Genomic DNA, 20,061 nt, shown 5'->3' with positions numbered 1-20,061 from the left:
ACAGGACTTCATTTCAAGTTCGGTTTTTGAATTATATTCTTCAAATGTATTACAAATGGCCTTAATTCGAATTTACCCAATTAGATTGTAAAATTTTCAATATTGTTTGTGACTTTTTTTTTAATTTCAACTTGTCTGTTATACCAGACTGGATTTTTTGTGTGTTTCTGTGACCTTATCAAAGGTATTTATTTCTTGCAAAATTACTTTTGATGACATTTTGTAGAAAACGTGTACAGCGAAACGTGTAGAGATGAACTAGCCAACGGCTAAAAATCTCTCTAATAAAGTTAAAAAAAAAATGTACAGCAGTTTCGACATTTCCTTCATTTCTAAAAATTAGAGGTGTCAGTGGTGTTCGATTTCAGTCGGTGCCGCCGAGATTTTCTGAGCCATAATGTCTCTGATCACGCCGTAAAAGCCGTTGGTGCCCGCCCAACAAACAATTTAAGCTGCAGATTAGCTTATACAGCCATAATTTGCCTTATGCAGCTAATTTTTGCCTGTATAAGCTAAGCTGCAGCTAACATTGTTTGTTGGGCGGTCCATGAATTCATGGGTCATTAGGTAGGGCCCAGGTGTAGGAAACACATCCCAAGTAACATTGCAAGTTTTATGGAGGTTTTAAAGCATACTACAAGTCTAAATCATGGTGTACAGAACCCTTATAAAACCGAAATTGTTACTTGGGATATGTTCCTGGGTGTACAGAACCCTTATAAAACCGAAATTGTTACTTGGGATATGTTCCTGGGTCAGTAGCATTGGTATCCAATATGGAAATCAAGATCGACGGAAAATAAATCAGTAATCCAAAAAAATATTTGTCTATGTTCAATATTTTCATAGTTTGTTAATTGGGATTCAAAGACTTCCTCGTATTGAATTGCTGTGTGAAACGGTTAATTTTTCCACAATGGAGTTAATGAATGATTCGGTCACACAGAAATCTTTACACATATTCATCAGTAAAAAGTCTAAATAGCAATGTAGCTGTTTTTTAAATGTGATTAATTTGTTTAAATCCTAAATTAGCAGTTTTGTCAATAATGAACTGCAATGTTTCATTATCCCCAACGACTGAGAGTAAGATACTTTCATTTTCAGCGTCCTTTCCCTTTTACGCAGCAGGTGTTAGATCCTCTGGTTGTTAAGGTGACGTTGATAGGATTCCAAATCGTCTGTTTGGGTACGCCATATTCTTCATGCACTTCGGATTTTCCCCGCTGAGGTCGGTAGACCTTCGGATGCCAACTAAATTTTTACGCTGGTATTCGTCATTCCTTCATGGCAAAACGATTGCTCCTTGTCATGCAAATATTCCAAATAAAGGTAAACGATGTACATACCTACCTACATTATTTTTGGGTCCCGTAGTCGCGCTTTCAGGAAACGCCTATCTTCATCAGCTGATTGCTGCGTGTTAAATTCGAATCCAGAAGTGTTGACGGAGCGGGATTTTCTGTTGGTGGCTATTCAGTATTTTTATGGTGCGCCGGTATGGGTTAATGGTTTCACCCTTCGTGAAGTTGATGAATTTTGGGACCAATAGGGCTGCAATTGAGTGGCTGGTGATCGATAGTGGACCGGAAAATTGTACTTTTGTTGTGGGGAGCAGCTTGTACCATCCCTTGGCGCGGCTGCATTTATTTTCATGGATGTTGTTTTTGGTTTTGTTGATGAAGCAGCTTCTTCACGTCGGCTTTCTTCCGAAAAATGTGTTGGCAGTCAGCACACATAGGCACCATAAATGCGGTGATAAAATTCTCCCATTGGCGTTGTATTCCGACACAGACAGCATGGTATTATTTATTGCTAAATTCGCACTTCCATAAAACGCGGTCGTAGTTGATGCTGCACGATATTACACCGCACGGCATGATTACTTATGTTTTAAATTTTTGACCCGATACGATTTTCAAATGGCCAGCAAGACCCACGCGCAACGTTTTTAAAATGTAAAAAAAAAATATATATATATATACAAATTAAAGACAAAAGGAGGATCTTTTTAAACACAAAAACATCACCGAAGACACCAAACGTTTAAGTATTAAAACAAAACTTCTAGGACAACTCTCCTGCTAAATTACCATCCTGGTCCACACAGTGCAGTGCTCTTCACGAAAACTGATCTTGATTTTAACACTCTCATACACAGCATGTCCGGTTGCTGAAGATAACAGTGGATTCCATCTAGCGTCAAGTTAAACGATGCACTGTTATGTAATTTCAATTTTAATAATCCTTATGATGTGAAAACTAATCAGAAAAACACTCATCTTCCCAAACCAACTTTGATATAAAAATTCGAGAGAGGGTGGAAACACAAATTATTAAAGAGACGTTTCTCTGTTAACTATTAAAGTCAAGCAGAAAGCTGTAAAGTCGCATGTTTTATGCGTATTTGGAAGACTCTTAAATAGGCCCTAAGCCCGTATGTTTGCCAAGACATTTAGCTGTCATAAATTTGTTAATGTGCCATCGTAAAATGATTAGGGCTTAGCATATGCTGAACCTAATGTAGTTGGCTGGGTTATGGGTAAATGATTTATATCTGGAAGATAATTTTGAGCACGTGTAAAATGCCGTTAGAGCAGAGATTATTTACGAACTCTCATATTCTCGCTAATCAATACAAATGATAAATGAGTGGCTCACTGGATTCAATGTTCCCCGTCACTAGGTTTACAATTCATTTTATTTCGAAGAATTATTGTAGGGTAAATGACGGCTATTGACTGTTTTCGGCAAACGGTAATTTCACTGCATTTTCTCATTAAAACACGTCACTGACTGTATTCAAATGATTCCTTAGTCTTCAGCTTCAATCTGATTAGACTTTTACGCCTGAGCAAACACATTTTGTCAGGTTTTTTTTCTCAAATGAAACATGCACAGTACAAAATGCGGCCGATTTCAAGGTGCCGATAATAGAGATTACTGATAATAGTCACACTCACGTAAGAAGCTTGGAGCGTTGTAAAAATGTATTCATACAGTCGATTGGAATGGATAGAGCAGCCTGCATCAAATAAATGTATACAAACAAACACGTGAAATGTGTGTGAAGCTGAAAAAATGCTAAGAGAAGCATAAATAGACGCTGCTTAGACTGACTGACTAGGATAGGTAAATTTCTCTAGTTCGGAATATCCCCGTAGCATGTGATTGATATTGATTAATCATGGGAAATTTCTGCGATCTAAAGAGCTTTTTTTATTTTCTATTTCCAAGATTTGTTGCACCACTAATTCATATCAAACATAGATTAAAGATTATACCCGGAGTACATACTCTTTGTTTTTTTTTTCCTTGATTTGTTTTCCGTCGATCTTGTTTTCCGTGCTGAGCACCAATGCTCGACGCCAGAGAGGCAGGCAGCTCCCACACCTGGACCCCACCTATCGACCGGGGACCAACGGCTTTATTACTTCCCGTCCAAAAGAAGGCGTTGATCAAAGATTTTATGCCTCAGAAAATCCCGAAGGCGCCGACTGGGAATGAACCCAGCCCTGCTGGGGTGAGAGGTAATCACGCTTACCACTACACCGTTGGCGCTGCTACCATTTACTCTATGTTGTCGAATTGAGTTTCCTGATCATACATCATTTCCAACTAACACTAATTTCCCCATCCCGGGACATCTATGAATGTAGTATGATGTAACCGGTTGGTTACAGTCCTATGAATTTAATTTGTATGAGTTATATGGTGTTATGGGAAAATTCGAGCGAGAGGGTTTCTGCCGCTCCACAAGAACAAGAATTTTGTTGAGAGGAAAAACATCCGCAATGAAGCAAGATAAAGATTGGCAAACAAGGGAGACCATCTTCTAAAACATGACAAAACAGAAGTTCACAGGCGTGTGTTTGACTTGTTCTACAAAATCCGAGCAGAGCCATGTGTAGGAGCATTTGGGCAGTCAACGTGCTTCCGTTCAGGAAAAAAAAGTTTGCAGTAATGATTAATAGACAAGCTGACAGAATTATTTCAATACCAATAGGAGCTCTTGTACCTCGTAATCTCGCATCGTTTAAACGAACGGTTTCAGACGGCTCGGCTTAAAAGTGAAGATGGCTTCCAACCCTAACAGAAAATGAACTTTGATCGCTGTTTTTATGAATCTTCAGTATAAAACCAATTACTACTGTTCGTACAGTATTTATTTTAACTGATTTTTCTTGCAACACCGAAAATTTCGATATAAGCGGCTTTCTCAGTTTCAGTAAAAGTTTTGTTTTATGGTTCAAATACACTTACAAAAAAATACCGAACAACTTAATACTAAATTAGTGTGTTGGAAATCACTGCGACCTAGCAAGAAGTACAGTCGACTTGTTTCGCGCTCCGGTATTTCGGAAGTTTTCTCGGTATTCGGTTGGTTTAAATTATCAGTTTTTTCTCGCTTAGTGATTACTGGCATAGTACCCGGCTAAACAATTATCTGAAAGTGAGTTTTTTTCTTAGAAGAAAGTGTGTTTTCGACATCATCGGAAGGAAAATTGTTTTTGCGATTGCCAATTCGCCAACCATTTTGCGCACCATCGGTGCGTGATCACGCATACCGGCACACAGATCATCGTCATCGAGTGTCAGCATCTGCCTCCGCATTTATACCGGTCATCCATCATCGTGTGTCCAGCTGAGTGCCGAGCCTAATACAAGCACACCACTACAAAGATCGCCCGCACACGCGCATCGAAGGTCACCCACGCTGCGCGTCGCTCCGCTGCTGCTGTGTAATCACTCGGTGGTAGGAGTATAGCAGATAAGTTTTTTTTTTCCTGTTTCTTTCTCTCGCCCATCAGTTAAATTTAATTTTGTGTTTCTGTGTTTGTAGTTTTTTTTCTGTTTATTGTGTCTGTGTGGTTTTAAGCATCGTTTCAGTGGTAGAGCGTTTACCGCTCCCACTAGTACGGCAAAATGGACGTCTCGTCAGAAGACGATATGGACATTTTGTCGGAAGATGACACCAGTTTGCCACTCGATGGCAAGAAAAGACGAAAACGTCCTGTCATTCATGGTTCGTCTCAGAAAAGCCCCCGATCGCGAGCCTATCCAGATGACTCGACTGGGCCATGGGTTGTCTACTTTCAGCCCAAAAACAAACCTTTGAACTTGATGCAAATTTCCACTGATCTGACGAAGCGATACTCGGCCGTGACCGAAATCACGAAGGTTAGGCATAATAAACTTCGTGTTGTCGTTTCTAACCTGAAGCAGGCTAACGAGATTGCTGCCTCCCAGCTCTTTACGATTGAGTACAGGGTTTACATCCCAGCTCGTGATGTGGAGATCGAAGGTGTGGTCACCGAAGCGAGTCTGACCCCCGAGATCTTGGAGAAGCAGGCGGTTGGCCGTTTCAAGAACCCCTTGCTCCCCCCGGTGAAGATACTGGATGTCCAAAAACTGGGCTCAGTATCTGTCAGCGAGGGCAAAAAGAGTTTTACCCCCACAGACTTGTTTCGCGTGACCTTTTCTGGTTCAGCCCTTCCTCAGTATATCGAGCTGGGAAAACTTCGACTACCTGTGCGCTTGTTCGTTCCCCGGGTCATGAACTGCCAAAACTGTAAGCAGTTGGGACATACGGCGTCCCACTGTGGCAGCAAGGCACGCTGTTCCAAATGCGGGGAGAAGCACGAGGATGGCGCCTGCACAGTCACGGCACCAAAATGCGTGTACTGCAAAGGATCTCCTCCTCATGGTCTCTCGTCGTGTCCGGTGTACAAACAACGCGGGGAAAAACTAGAGCGCTCTCTTAAAGAACGTTCCAGGCGGTCTTTTGCAGAAATGCTTAAGACAGCCAAGCCATCGACCAACGAAACAAATCCCTTCGCTCTTTTGTCAGATGACGAGTCTGGCTCTGACTTGGCTGAGGAGGGAGTTTCTTTCAGTTTTCCGGAAGGTTCTGCCCGGATACGAAAACGCATCCGTTCGCGGAAAGTTGCAGATCAAGAACCCCAAATCAGCTTGCCCAAATCAAGGAGTGGTGGAAAAAAGGAGACTTCTACTCCTCCTGGATTCCGCAGAACTGATTATACCCAGGATTTTCCACCTCTCCCGGGGACATCCAAAACCCCCGATGCCCCAATTTTCAGAACACAAGCCCCTTCTTCATCTGGGTTGTTCTCATTTGATAACATTGTGGACAGTATCCTCAATTACCTCGATATTTCTGATCCTCTGAAAAGCATTGTTCTGGCAATGCTTCCTACTGTGAAAACCCTCTTGAAGCAGTTGACATTAAAGTGGCCCCTCCTTGCAGCAATCATCTCCTTCGATGGATAATTTTCCAAACGAGGTCGGGGATTTGATCACTGTTCTACAGTGGAATTGTCGAAGTCTTATTCCTAAGATAGAATCGTTTAAGTTTTTGGTTCACAATAACGATTGTGATGCATTTGCTCTGTGTGAAACTTGGCTCTCTTCAGATATCGATCTTCCTTTTCATGATTTTAACATTATTCGACTGGATCGTGAGGATTCGCGTGGAGGAGGAGTACTTTTGGGGATCAAAAAGTGCCATTCCTTCTATAGAGTGAATCTTCCACAATTTCCAGGTATTGAAGTTGTCGCATGTCAGGCTTTTGTTAAAGGCAAGAGCCTTTGTATTGCTTCTGTGTATATTCCTCCCCGAGTTTCGATTAGTCAAAAACAACTTTCAGATATCTGTTCAGTTCTTCCTACTCCACGGTTGATTATGGGAGATTTTAATTCCCACGGTACAGGCTGGGGGGAACTGTATGATGACAACCGTTCTACTTTGATATATGACCTCTGTGATAACTTCAATATGACAATTCTTAACAATGGAGAAGTAACACGTCTGGCTGGTCCATCCTCAAATGGAAGTAGATTAGACCTCACACTTTGCTCTAATTCATTATCGTTGGATTGCACGTGGAATGTGATCCAGGATCCCCACGGTAGTGATCACTTGCCGATCAAAATTTCGATTGCCAGTGGGTTCAATTCGTCGGAATCCGTTAACGTCGCGTACGACCTCACCCGTAATATCGATTGGACAACGTTCAAGACCGCGATAGGTGAAGCCGTGTCGTCGGTAGAAGAGCTTCCACCGTTGGAGGAATATAACTTCCTCTCCAATCTGATCTTGGACAGCGCGCTTCGAGCTCAAACTCGGCCGGTTCCAGGAACGTCTTTTCGTAGGAAACCTCCTACCCCTTGGTGGGACCAGCAATACACTGAGGTTTATCGTAAAAAATCCGACGCATTTAAGCTTTTCCGGAAACACGGAACACCCGAGTATTTCGAAGCGTACTCAACTCTTGAACGCGAACTCAAGAGCCTCATCAAAGCCAAGAAACGCGGATACTGGCGGCAATTCGTGGACGGTTTATCGCGCGAAACGTCGATGAATACGCTTTGGAACACGGCGCGAAGGATGCGTAACCGGTCTTCAAACAACGAGAGCGAGGAGTACTCGGATCGGTGGATTCTCAAGTTCGCGCGAAAAGTATGTCCTGATTCCGTGCCGGCACAGATGATTCCTCGCGAAACGACGAATTCGGTAGACGAGATCAGCCAGCCTTTTTCAATGCTGGAGCTCTCACTCGCGCTCCTTTCGTGTCGCAATTCGGCTCCGGGGGCTGATAGGATCAAGTTCGACTTGTTGAAGAACCTCCCAGACGTCGCTAAGAGGCGCATGTTGAACTTGTTTTGTCAGTTCCTGGAGTTCAATATTGTTCCAGATGATTGGAGGCGAGTGAGAGTTATAGCCATTAAAAAGCCTGGAAAACCCGCGTCAGATCATAACTCGTATCGTCCCATCGCGATGTTATCGTGCATTCGAAAATTGTTGGAGAAAATGATCCTTTTTCGCCTCGACAAATGGGTTGAGACGAACCACCTACTCTCAGATACTCAATTTGGTTTCCGTAGGGGTAAGGGAACGAACGACTGTCTCGCGTTGCTTTCCACAGAAATCCAGTTGGCTTTTGCTAAAAAAGAGCAAATGGCTTCTGTGTTCTTGGATATTAAGGGGGCTTTTGATTCAGTATCGGTTGAAGTCCTTTCAGACAAACTCCACGCTTGTGGCCTTTCTCCATTAATTAATAACTTTTTGTACAATTTGCTGTCAGAGAAAAATATGAGCTTTTCTCATGGAAACTCTACAGCTTCTCGATTTAGTTACATGGGTCTCCCCCAGGGCTCATGTTTAAGCCCCCTTTTGTACAATTTCTATGTCAGAGAAATTGACAATTGTCTAAGTGACAACTGCACGTTGAGACAACTTGCAGATGATAGCGTAGTTTCTATGACAGGGCCCACAGGGGTCAACCTGCAAGGACCCTTACAGGATACCTTAGACAATTTGTCTACTTGGGCTATCCAGCTAGGTATCGAATTCTCCACGGAGAAAACTGAGTTGGTCGTTTTTTCTAGGAAGCATAGCCCAGCACAACCGAAGCTTCAACTTTTGGGTAAGCCGATCACTCATTCCATGTCTTTCAAATATCTTGGGGTCTGGTTCGATTCCAAATGCACCTGGAGATCCCACATTGAGTATCTGAGACGAAAATGCCAACAAAGGATCAATTTTCTCCGAACAATTACCGGAACGTGGTGGGGAGCTCATCCGCAAGATCTTCTAACGTTGTACCGGACAACGATTTTATCGGTTTTGGAGTACGGAAGTTTTTGCTTCCAGTCGGCGGCTAAAACTCACATCATCAAACTGGAACGTATCCAGTATCGTTGTCTTCGTATCGCGTTAGGATGCATGCACTCGACTCATACGATGAGTCTAGAAGTGTTGGCGGGCATGTTGCCACTATCGGATCGGTTTTCGAAATTGTCCCTCAGGCTAATCACCCGTTGTGAAGTTATGAACCCACTGGTAATCGAAAACTTTGAGAAGCTTCTTGAGCTAAACCCTCAAACTCGTTTTATGTCATTGTACTACGTGTACATAACACAGGATGTCAGCCCTTCACAGCATAATCCCCATCGTGTATGCTTCTCCGACTTCGGCAATTCAGTTAGTTTTGATTTATCTATGACGCGGGAGATTCGTGGAATCCCAGAACATCATCGTTCCATGATTGTTCCATCAATTTACGCTGCAAAGTTTGGCCAAGTTGATTCTGCAAGATCGTTCTTCACAGATGGATCACTAATAGAGTCGTCCGCTGGTTTTGGTATTTTTAACGAATTTCATAGCGCCTCTCGAATGCTTCAAGCTCCTTGTTCCGTATATGTTGCTGAACTGGCGGCAATATACTATACGCTAGAAACGATCGCCTCACTTGCACCAGATCACTATTTTATTTTTACGGATAGTCTCAGTTCTGTCGAGGCTATTCGATCCATGAGGCCGGTAAAGCACTCCTCGTATTTTCTCATGAAAATACGAGAGCTTCTGAGTGCTTTATCTTTAAGATCTTTTGTCATCACCTTTGCATGGGTCCCATCTCATTGCTCGATTCCGGGCAATGAGAAGGCGGACTCACTTGCTAAGGTGGGCGCTATGCAAGGCGATATTTACGATCGACAAATCGCCTACAATGAATTTTTCTTCATTTATCGTCAACAGTCGCTCGCCAGCTGGCAAAATAAATGGAGTGAAGGGAGTTTGGGACGATGGCTATTCTCGATCATCCCTAAGGTGTCGAAGAATCCTTGGTTCAAGGGGTTGGATGTGGGTCGAGACTTCATTCGTCTGATGTCTCGCCTCATGTCCAATCACTATTCGTTAAACGCTCACTTGTTTCGTGTTGGGCTGGAAGACAGCAATCTCTGTGAATATGGACAAGGTTACCAAGACGCCGATCACATCCTTTGGTCTTGTGCTGAGCATCGTGGAGTCAGATCTGAGCTGTGCGATTCCCTTCGGGCTCGAGGTAAACAACCTAATGTTCCAGTTCGGGATATTTTGGCTAGACGTGATCTGGAGTTTATGAAACTCATATATGTTTACTTTAAGAATACTAACCTTAGATTGTAAGTTTGATTAACCTTGTGTTTAGTTTGTGTATTGTGCGTGTAGTTTTTTTTTAATGTTTGTTTTCAAGATGAATAGAAATAAGCTCATGTTTTAGGATTAATTAAATATTTGTATAATAAATCATATTTCAAACCTCCTTCTCCCTTTCCCCATCCAAAAAATTGTAAATCTCCACTAACCTCGAGACGACCGCGAGTAATCGGTTCAATTCCTTTAACTCTAGATTTAAGACATTATTCATGTATAATGCAAATGATAACTCGGCTCTGTAAAGTTTATTCGATTGAGCCTGTACAAATAAATTAATATAAAAAAAAATAAATTAGTGTGTAGAAATCATCCAGGCATAGTTTGCCAAGGCAGTTTGTTTTAAATCCTCTCTTATACTAGACCCTCTCTAATCGTACGTAATCTTGATGAGCAGGCGATGAAACGATATAATGTTGCATTTGTAGATGCTCAACGTTAACATGTTTCGGATGCACCAATAGTTGTAGAGCATAGCAGTCCTCAATACCCTTAAGGTGTTTCGCTGTGAGATACTTATTGTCGTAAGCACTTCTAAGTGCACAAAAATCACAATGAAACTGTTACTCCATCTTTGCGATGGCTGGACGGCGATGGCCGGATGGCGATGGTCGGATGGCGATGGCCGGATGGCGATGGCCGGATGGCGATGGCCGGATGGCGATGGCCGGATGGCGATGGCCGGATGGCGATGGCCGGATGGCGATGGCCGGATGGCGATGGCCGGATGGCGATGGCCGGATGGCGATGGCCGGATGGCGAAAAACCCGAATTTATCCACCTATGGTGTGATCAGACCCTTCTTACTTATTCAAGTTTATTTATTTTATTGTCATTATCAGTGACCAAGCCCCCCACCCCCGTGTCATCCAGTGACGCTACGCCACTGCCTGGGGGTACCCGGAATATATCCGGGTGTAGTCTATTTGGTGAGGCTACCAATCACCTTATCATCGTATTTTAATGTGATTTAATGGGTTTTAATTCAATTCATATTCAAGCAACTTCCCCGGGGTACCCGGAACATGTCCAAGTGTGTCCAATGTGGTCTGGAACACTTAACACGACTTGCATTGATCTTATTTTTGAATTCTTTAGTAATTTGATGTGTCGCATGATGGTTTTGATACGTTTTCCGTTAAATCCAGCGTGAAGGCCCATATTCACCGGATCTTATTCCGGCCATATCTCAGGAACCGGTTCACCGATTCCAAAAGCGTTCAATGGGACCCCAAGCCCTATCATTTGGCGCCGAGTTTGTTCAAATCGGTTGAGCGGTTGCTGAGAAACGTGAGCGCATTCATTTCGTTACATACACACACACATACACACATACACACGTACACACACACACAGACATGTTCCGATCTCGTCGAGCTGAATCGAATGGTATATGACACTCGGCCCTCCGGGCCTCGGATCGATAGTCGGTTTTTCAAGTGATATCTATACCCTTCTTTGTAAGAAGGGTAAAAACACGAGGTCCACGTTGGCACTTGGCGACACAACGCCCGAAAAAAAAAATACACGAACCACACTTCGTCACAGTTACAGACTCGTTCTCTGGATCAGTGTTCATTCCCTCCCGCTCCTCGTTTGCACAGATTTCTGCTTCCACCTCTCATTATTTTTTGTTTCAGTGCATCGAGGCTCATCACAACCTGGGAGGGAGAGGCCACGGGGACAACAATGGAGCTCATATAAATATGATGAATAGAGTGAATGAAGATGACTGCAACAGACTACTCTTTCTAACACTTCGTCTCCACTCTACTCGATTAATGGTCACACGTCGTCAGCCTCGTAGTCGGTCCCTTCGCAGGTCACCTTCTACTAAAATGCTTCTTAATGAATTTAAAATAGTTGTGCATGGTAACTTTCATGTATAATTTAAATAAAAGAGTTGTGCTAACAAAAGCTATTTTTAAGGGACCTGATACTGCTATTGAAAAATAACTTTAAGGTTTACGAGTGGGTATAGTTTTTTTTCAGTAAGGATTCTTTAAATTGTATTTTTCTACAACTTTGTAAAAGGTTTACTTATCTACAATCAAAACTAAAAGAGATAATTTTTTTATTTTATCATTTTCAGAACACTTTCACCAAAATAAAGATCTTATTATATGCCAAAACTTCACATGAGGCACTATATCAAGACCAACATTTGAAAAGGCATCAACTCCATTTTGTAAACAAACCTTGTACGGCCCTTTTGTAGCGAACCGAAGTCCTCTACCTGATTGTGTTTTAGGTTCACGAATGTAGGTTTCGGTTCGTGAGAAAATGACCTTACAAGGTTTGTTTACAAAAAGGAGTTGAGGCCTTGTTGGTCATAATATTAGTAAAGTTTAAATTTCAGGGAGAAATTATTTGTTTATTCCAAATTTTCATTTCTAGGCCACTGTGATCTGTGATATGACACAAAACTCAAAATGGCTAGGCATACTGTATTGTATTTACCGCAGATATATGCAATGAAAAGGTTCGAGTTTAAATAAAACTCAAAATGTATGTATATGTATTATAAAAATACGACATTTTGTCTTGCAAGTAAAGGACCACCCACATTAGATCCGGATCTGACACTTTCCTATAAAGTGACAGCTAAATCTATTGTCTAAGTGTCAAATTTTACGTCAAAATGGATCTAATGTGGGTATCCCTTATGTCTTTATCTTTAATACTTCATAAGCTAGAGTAAGCGATTTGTTTTCCGTCGATCTTGTTTTCCGTGCTGAGTACCAATGCTACCGACGCCAGGGAGGCAGCTCCCACGCCTGGACCCTACCTATCGACCCATCAACTCATGAACCGGGGACCAAAGGCTTTACTTCCTGCTCGGCCGAAGGAAGGCGTGATCAGAGATTTTATGCCTCAGAAAATCCCGACGGCGCTGACTGGGATTGAACCCAGGCCTTTTGGGGTGAGAGGCAATTTCGCTTACCACTACACCACCGGTTTAGAAACAGAAATGATAAAAATAAATAGTATATTACCTTTTTTTCGAGCATGTGCTATTTTTCTGAAATATAAAAAAAAAATTTTTGAATGAACTACCTTCAGTAATACATCATTTCTGCATAAAAACACTTTACTTACTTTAGTTGGTGTCAGTTTCACAACAGCTAAGAATGGTTTATTTATATTTTATCTGAGCGTGTGAGCGTTCATATCTATTTATTCTAATTAAGGCGTTTATTTCAGTGCAGTGAGCAATATTGAAAATCAAAATATTATTAAAAATATTATTTTGATAAAATATGTCCTTACACTTAAGACATAAAAAAAAATCAGTTATTTGAATTTCAAAACAATTTGAAACCATGCAAACCAAACTATCACAAACATACTACACTTAAAAGAATTTCAGAGGGGGGCTGACAAAATCTGGTCATTACTGTTGCAAAGTATTATATTTCTTTCGGCTTTCTGGATGAAAACGGTGGTCGTCTGCACCCATCCACCGAAAGTGTTGTTTTATGACCCTGGAAGTCATTCTCACGAGAGCCCCAACGGGAAAAAATATGCTCTATGCTCTTCTCTTTTTATGTCGTCATATCATACCAGATAAAATATAGCAGAATCCGTCTTCTTGGGGACTTTGATGAAATGAAACACTTGATGGTTGTGCTGATGCCTTCTATAGCGAACGTGTCGTAGCTCCAGTAACCTACTGAGTAAACTGCAGGGCAGGTACTTCAATAAGGGGTCTGCACAAAACGCCAACGACCATAGAGAAACTTTTTTCGTTAAGAAACTCAATTAAGATAAGCAGCCCACCCTGAGCTGGCAGGTCATTTCAGTTATGATTTATATAACCGGGTCGTTTCGTTAATGCCACACTGTACATGTACCATCTACAATTCATACGCTGTCTGCTTCAAGATTTCATGCCAATTCAGCCGAACGAAGAACCCATGTGGTTGCTAAAAGGGAAAGCTTCTCAAAAGGCTCAATATTATGGCATATATATCTGGAATAGCAAAATAGTCTCGTCATCACTGTGCTAAATATTCATAGCTTTGTGTGTTGAATATCTCACAATATATTACAGTGTACTTTTGAATTCAGCTTATGAATGAAAATAGAGTGGTTTGCTACTTTTCACTACACTCAAGTTCAAGTCTAACGTTGATTGGCTTAATGTTCAATGTCATCGGACAAAATGAACATGGGCGCAGGTTTTGATTAAAATCTCATTAATTTCGTGGACTTTTACTGATACATATTATTATTACTTAATCCGTAGACATTCTAATTCATTCCAACACAACTATATAGGGATGGAGTCCCTAAAGTCCGCCTAAGTATCGCTAAAATTGGTCCTATGCAATAAATACGTAGTATAGCATTTCTTGATATTTGAAGTGACGCTTATTACCATAAAAAATAACCAATAGCAATGTCGAGATGACGCATTCTTCTAAGCAAAAACAGAAGATTTGTAATGATGCATCTTAAGATCCATAAGCCAACGATAGTGCCATTTCACCACTATTATTAATTTCTATTCATGAAGAAAAATGATAATTGACGTAATGTTTAAGAGCTTTTTTAGTAGTGTTAAGAAAACGCATGACATTAATTATAAAATTATTGATCGCGCACGGTAGGACCCGATTTTCTACGTTGTGTTAAAATTAATAAAAAGAGACCGACTTCATGGTGCATGCAGTAATATGGGAGAATTTTTTTTATATATTTTTTCAACGGTCAACCCCCAGATTTGTGCCATTTGGTGAGAAAATTACTCTTTGAAAATTTCAGCTCATTCAGATGTAACACGAGCTGACATATTTGGCTTAAAGTTTATATGGTTTTTTTTAAATATATGAAGAAATAACAGGAAGAGCATAATACTGGTTATGCAAGCTCAGAATTCCATGACTCAAGTTAGTATTATATCGATCTTGAATTTATATGTGCATTTTGTTTGTATATTGCAACAAAATACAGGCCGCTTTTGCAACGTATCAACGTATCATTTTTTCCACAGGCCAACATCCAGTTAACTACTCTCTGGATGTTTCAGCTGTTTTGACGCTACACGGGCTGGCGCTTTTGGTTTAATGTTCATATAGGAGATTTGGTTAAAATTTTCATATACAAAATGCTCATATACATTCATAAGCGAATATCAAAAAAAAACTAACCGGATTCATAATGCAGTTTCAGCAAAGTGGTTACTCATTGTTTGAACTACAAGTTTTAAAAATCAGAATCAAATCGAGAATAAGGAAACTTTTTTATGATCGTTAGAGTGTAGGAGTGTATTTTTTTCATGTATTTATTCAAAATCCCCATAAAAATTTCAAACTAAAAAAACTCCAGCTCATCCTACAACCAAATGAGCTTAAACTTTCATGGCACAAATCTAGAGGTTGGCCCGTGGAAAATTAGAACTTTTATTTTTGTGGGCCAGTCTAATGCAGTAAAACTATATACGTTCATTCATAGTTTTTACATACAAGAACAACCCATTCTTCTACCTGGCATTTAAGCTCTTAAACGAGCTTTCGCCTGCTCTCAATTTAGTGTTCTAGATTCACTTCCACAATTATGAGAGGTTATTGAGAGGTTTCTATGCCAACCAATGCATGAATTTGTTTATTGTGTGGCATGCAGTGTGCCCAGGAATGTCGATGAAAAGAAAGACGTCCATGACCGGATCGGAAATCGAAACCCACAGCCTCCAGTTTGGTAATACCTTGCCTTTGCTGACTGAGCTACCGGAGGCACCAATAACAGCACATTACAGTTGTTAGTAGCAAACAGTGACAATAAAATATGAATGATGAAAATACGGACTGGTTCTATTATTATTACTCTATATTATGAAATTTGTTCAATATTATTTAACTCTACAGATAAATTATCAAATTTCCAGACTGTATAACATTTACACTTCAGAGTTGCCACAAATATTTGTTCGCCGATGAAACAGGCATTTTCGCTAAAAAAAAAAGTAATCTTCGTATTATTTCCAGCAGACTGCAATAAAGTTTTTATATTTCCTCAACGTATTTGCAAAAACTGATGATTTCTCCCAACGCTTCCAAAACTCAACTTATAATATTTGCACATAATCCGAGATATTACTTTTTGAAACCTACACACTTACAAAAATGTATGTACATTTAGGTGCTCTTAGACTGACATATGCGAGCGTCAATTTTGACATAAAATTGAGTCATAATAGACGCGAAATTCATTTCAATCAAACGTAATTGCGAACTTTTCAGTCTCGCAGCATTTAATTTTATATTAAATACATGTTTGTTTACGTCTCATCCTTTATGTCAAAGATGGATTCCGTCACGTGTAAGATTAGGTATTTCTAAGTGTGTAGTAGTAGTCACACAGTCACTATGGACGGAGTTTCAATTTCTTGGTCAAATCAAGTGAAATATCTTGGACTAGTACTTGATCAAAAGTTAACCCTAAAAAATCACATTGAGGCATCCAAGCTAAATGTAACACACATAGGTATAAAATGTTTGTATCACTCTTATATTTAAACAGGAAATCTAAGCTTTTCTTGTAGGACAAACTTTTAATATTTAAACAGTTAGAACTCAATTTGTTGCACAACCAGGAAAAAAAAACATGTTGAGGATTCAGAACAAAGTTCTTAAGATGATTTTGGAGCTGCTCCCCTGGTACGGTACTACCGAGGCACATCGAGTTTCCAATATTGAGACTTTAAAACAAATTTCCAACATAATAATTTACAATTTCAGGCAAAAATCATTGCAACTTTCAATCGCAATGATCAATTCTTTTTATAACTAGTTAATATAAAGTTTAAGTTTTTAGTTTTAAGATTACAATTGTTATACTATACGCCGGTATAGAAACCCTGTTTAAAATAATGGCAACAAGGCAACAACAATGTAAACACACTATGATATATATCATAACAAATAAGGTTGGTAAGTTACTGTAGTAGCAGGAGCGCCTATATTAAAACATTGATGTAAATTGATTTGAATTTGGAATAAATAAAAAGTTAAATATGCTCGAATCCAAATTACAAAAATGACTAAGAAGTAGTTAATAAATAACCAAACATAAAACTGCAACGTAAGTGCTATTGTAAACAATGACTTCAAACATAAATTTATTGAAACTAATAGATCGCCAACGCATATTAACACCACCATAAGAAGTTTAAATTTTTCCCTACATGATGCTGGCATTGACGTTAACGGCGACTTTGTAGCTCTTTACTCCTATGGTAAAATCCATAAGTAAAAGTCAGGCTGTGCGTGAAACATGGCGGACTTCGTACTATCCTTTTGCTCCACCGAAAATTCCCATAAGAAACTGTCAGTTTCGATTAATTAACGTTTTAAATCATTGTTTACTAAAGCACTTACGTCAATTTAAATATTTGCTCGATCATGAGCCATTAACGGGGTCGGGCGGCAAAACAGTAGAACACGTATCAGATACGCGTTGATCACCGGGCCTGATTTTGCTTTCTGTATCGGTTTAAAGGTCTCGTGAATGCCTTTTATTTTAAGATTTATTTAGGAGATTTTTAGCCACGGGAAAGTTTATCTCCGGTTTCGAGAATGCGGATTTTTGTTTGTTTTAAAGTTATTCTAACAAAGACACCGTGGCCAACAAAGCTTTGGAAGTTGAAGACGTAAGAAGAGTTTTAATACTGCAGTCTGCTCTCAGTAGATCCATTTTCCATAGATAATTTTGCTGAAAACATATTCAAAGCCTTGCTGAAGCAGTCGTTGTAGTAAATTTAATTAAGTTGTAAATTTATTTCTGCACATAATTGATGATTCAAAACTCAAAACTACAATGGTAATATATCCCGGAAACATCATCAACTGCGAGTATGGATCCATTCCTGCGAGAACGTCTACGAGTGATTCTGGATCCGACAGACTAACCCTTTCTGTATCAAAATCCGTAGGAAAAACCACCAACACTATAGCCGAATGCACGATCTAACATACAGCTAAAATTCACGCTCCATAGTGAAAGCACTGCATAAAAATAAAATAAAACGCTGCGAAAATATACCCACAGCTCTAGCATTGGCGAGTGCCTAGTTTTACTTTCAAGCAATATACAAAGACACACTCAAACCTATTATACCGAAATATTAAAACATAAACATAAAACAACAATTTAAATTCGAGTTATATTTGTTATTCATACAATGTTTCGCATCTTTCCTTTCTTTTTCTCACCCAAAAATGCAACAAATGGCACACTGAAACCACGGCGCTGCGGTCATCAACGTACTCGCATCCGACATGGATGGTACATTCTTCCGCCAAACCATGAATTTGCAAATGTAACCAACATCCGACTATCCGCTGCCAACGTCCATACCCGGGAACAGGGTGCTGGCTGTACGGCACTACTGGTGGCAGTCGTATCGCGAAAGTTGGAGTTAACACGAGCGGAAAAACATGTGCACAACTTCATGATGGATACTCAGCTCACGAAGAGGGTAAGTGCCAAATTGAAAGTTTGTCTGCCATTTGTCTTTTGGAACGAACGAACGAACGGATGAATGAACGGGTGGCTTCCTGTTGTAAACATGGTGGCAGAGAGATCACAGTGTAGTGATAGCGATTTTCACCAGCACAGCAAGAATGCAGATACGTATCCGTATGATTTGTTTTATGGATTACTTAATGTTTTTTTTTTCGTGTTTTCCGTTTGAAATATCAATTTCTTTCATAAAAAACTAAAGCAAATTGTCATGTTAATTGGATTCTGAGAAAAAATACACACCCATCCGCCATAATTTCTCAGCTATTTTTCAACCAATTGAGGTGATTTATGTGGATGTGATTAGTTTCAACTATGCCCAAATTACGTACAGAAAATCAACTCAATTGGTTGGATTTCGGCTGTTGCGATGGGTCTCAGTACCACCGACGGCGTTTTCCTGTACCAACAATTTCGCTCTTTATTCTTTCCGTTTCATATATCAGTCTTTCTTTAATTGATTTTATTATTTTTTGTTTAATTCCATTTCCTGTCTAAGCATAACCTATTTTTCGACATTCTTAATTAGCATTGTAATTTTTTCATTCATGATACGAAAGCGTAATATGAATACTAGCAAACATTTCAAATTGCACTTGTTGCAATGTTTTGCATACTATGCTCTCTGCATTAGTAGTATCGTTATTAAACCAAAATCATTTCCACCCTTAAAACAATATTTGTGAAAATTTCGAATTGATATCACATCTGCTTTTCTTATGCATCTCAGCGAGACGTTGAAAATATGAAACATGTGAATGATTTCCGGTTGAGATTGCGTCATTCCATCTATTACCTTCTGCTGATATTTCATGCCTTTTGTAGTATTAAAGTTTAGGTTTAATGTCCCTAATGTTGGCTAAAGTGTTCCTACTTTTTTTTAACTTTTTACCAATGTTTTGCTAGCAACCAAAAATATCCATTTGCTTTGTCCAAATGAAAAACAATGGAGAACATGAGTTCTGTTCACTTCTGAGTTCACTTATCAGGCATTTGTTGCTGAGAAAATACCAATTGAACAAACATATATGGGGCCTTATGCCCCATACCCCTTTTGCTCCCCCTGGAATCTGTTTGCCAGCATACCATCAAAGATTTTAGCTACGGTCGTTTTGTGGCAATTGCAGCATGAACTTGGTGGTGGTGAAGTTGTACATAGTTAGAATTATCTGCTACCTGGAAAAATTTCACAAGTATGTAAAACGTTTGACCTGCCTCGAATCTCTAATTGACACATTCAAAAGATCGTCCTGTTCTCAGTTTTCAGCAAGGGGACAGACCCGGCGTAGTGGTTAGCATCCATGCCTACGTTAAGGGCCACCAGGTCAAATTTTCAGGTCAAAAAGTCACGAATGTCCTAAAATGTTATGAATGGATTAGAATACAAAAAAAAAACATCAGCATTTTTCAAGGCTTGAGTTGCGCTAATTAAAAATACATGCTAGTTATAGTAATTAAAAATACATTAAAGGATGGAACGGTCAAAATTGGTAAAACATGATTACGGACACACTGATTATGTTATTGTATAAATGATCAAT

At 39.8% G+C, this 20,061-nt stretch overlaps 1 protein-coding gene across 7 annotated transcripts in view; it reads left to right on the top strand.

Annotated features, from left to right (window-relative positions):
- Positions 1-20,061, top strand: part of SK (small conductance calcium-activated potassium channel) — a 685,909-nt gene that overhangs the window by 639,899 nt on the left and 25,949 nt on the right. For all 7 annotated transcript variants that reach the window (XM_065225563.1, XM_065225561.1, XM_065225562.1 and 4 more), the window contains one exon: positions 18,366-18,476. In XM_065225563.1, the coding sequence (XP_065081635.1) occupies positions 18,366-18,476 (111 nt within the window). The remainder of the gene's footprint in view (positions 1-18,365; positions 18,477-20,061) is intronic.

Source organism: Ochlerotatus camptorhynchus, unplaced genomic scaffold (genome assembly GCF_037179485.1).
Source record: "Ochlerotatus camptorhynchus isolate MF236.1 unplaced genomic scaffold, CSIRO-AGI_Acam_v1.1 ptg000231l, whole genome shotgun sequence".
Taxonomy (NCBI): domain Eukaryota; kingdom Metazoa; phylum Arthropoda; class Insecta; order Diptera; family Culicidae; genus Ochlerotatus; species Ochlerotatus camptorhynchus.
Note: the sequence above shows the minus strand (reverse complement) of the source record. Positions and strands in the feature narration are given on the sequence as shown.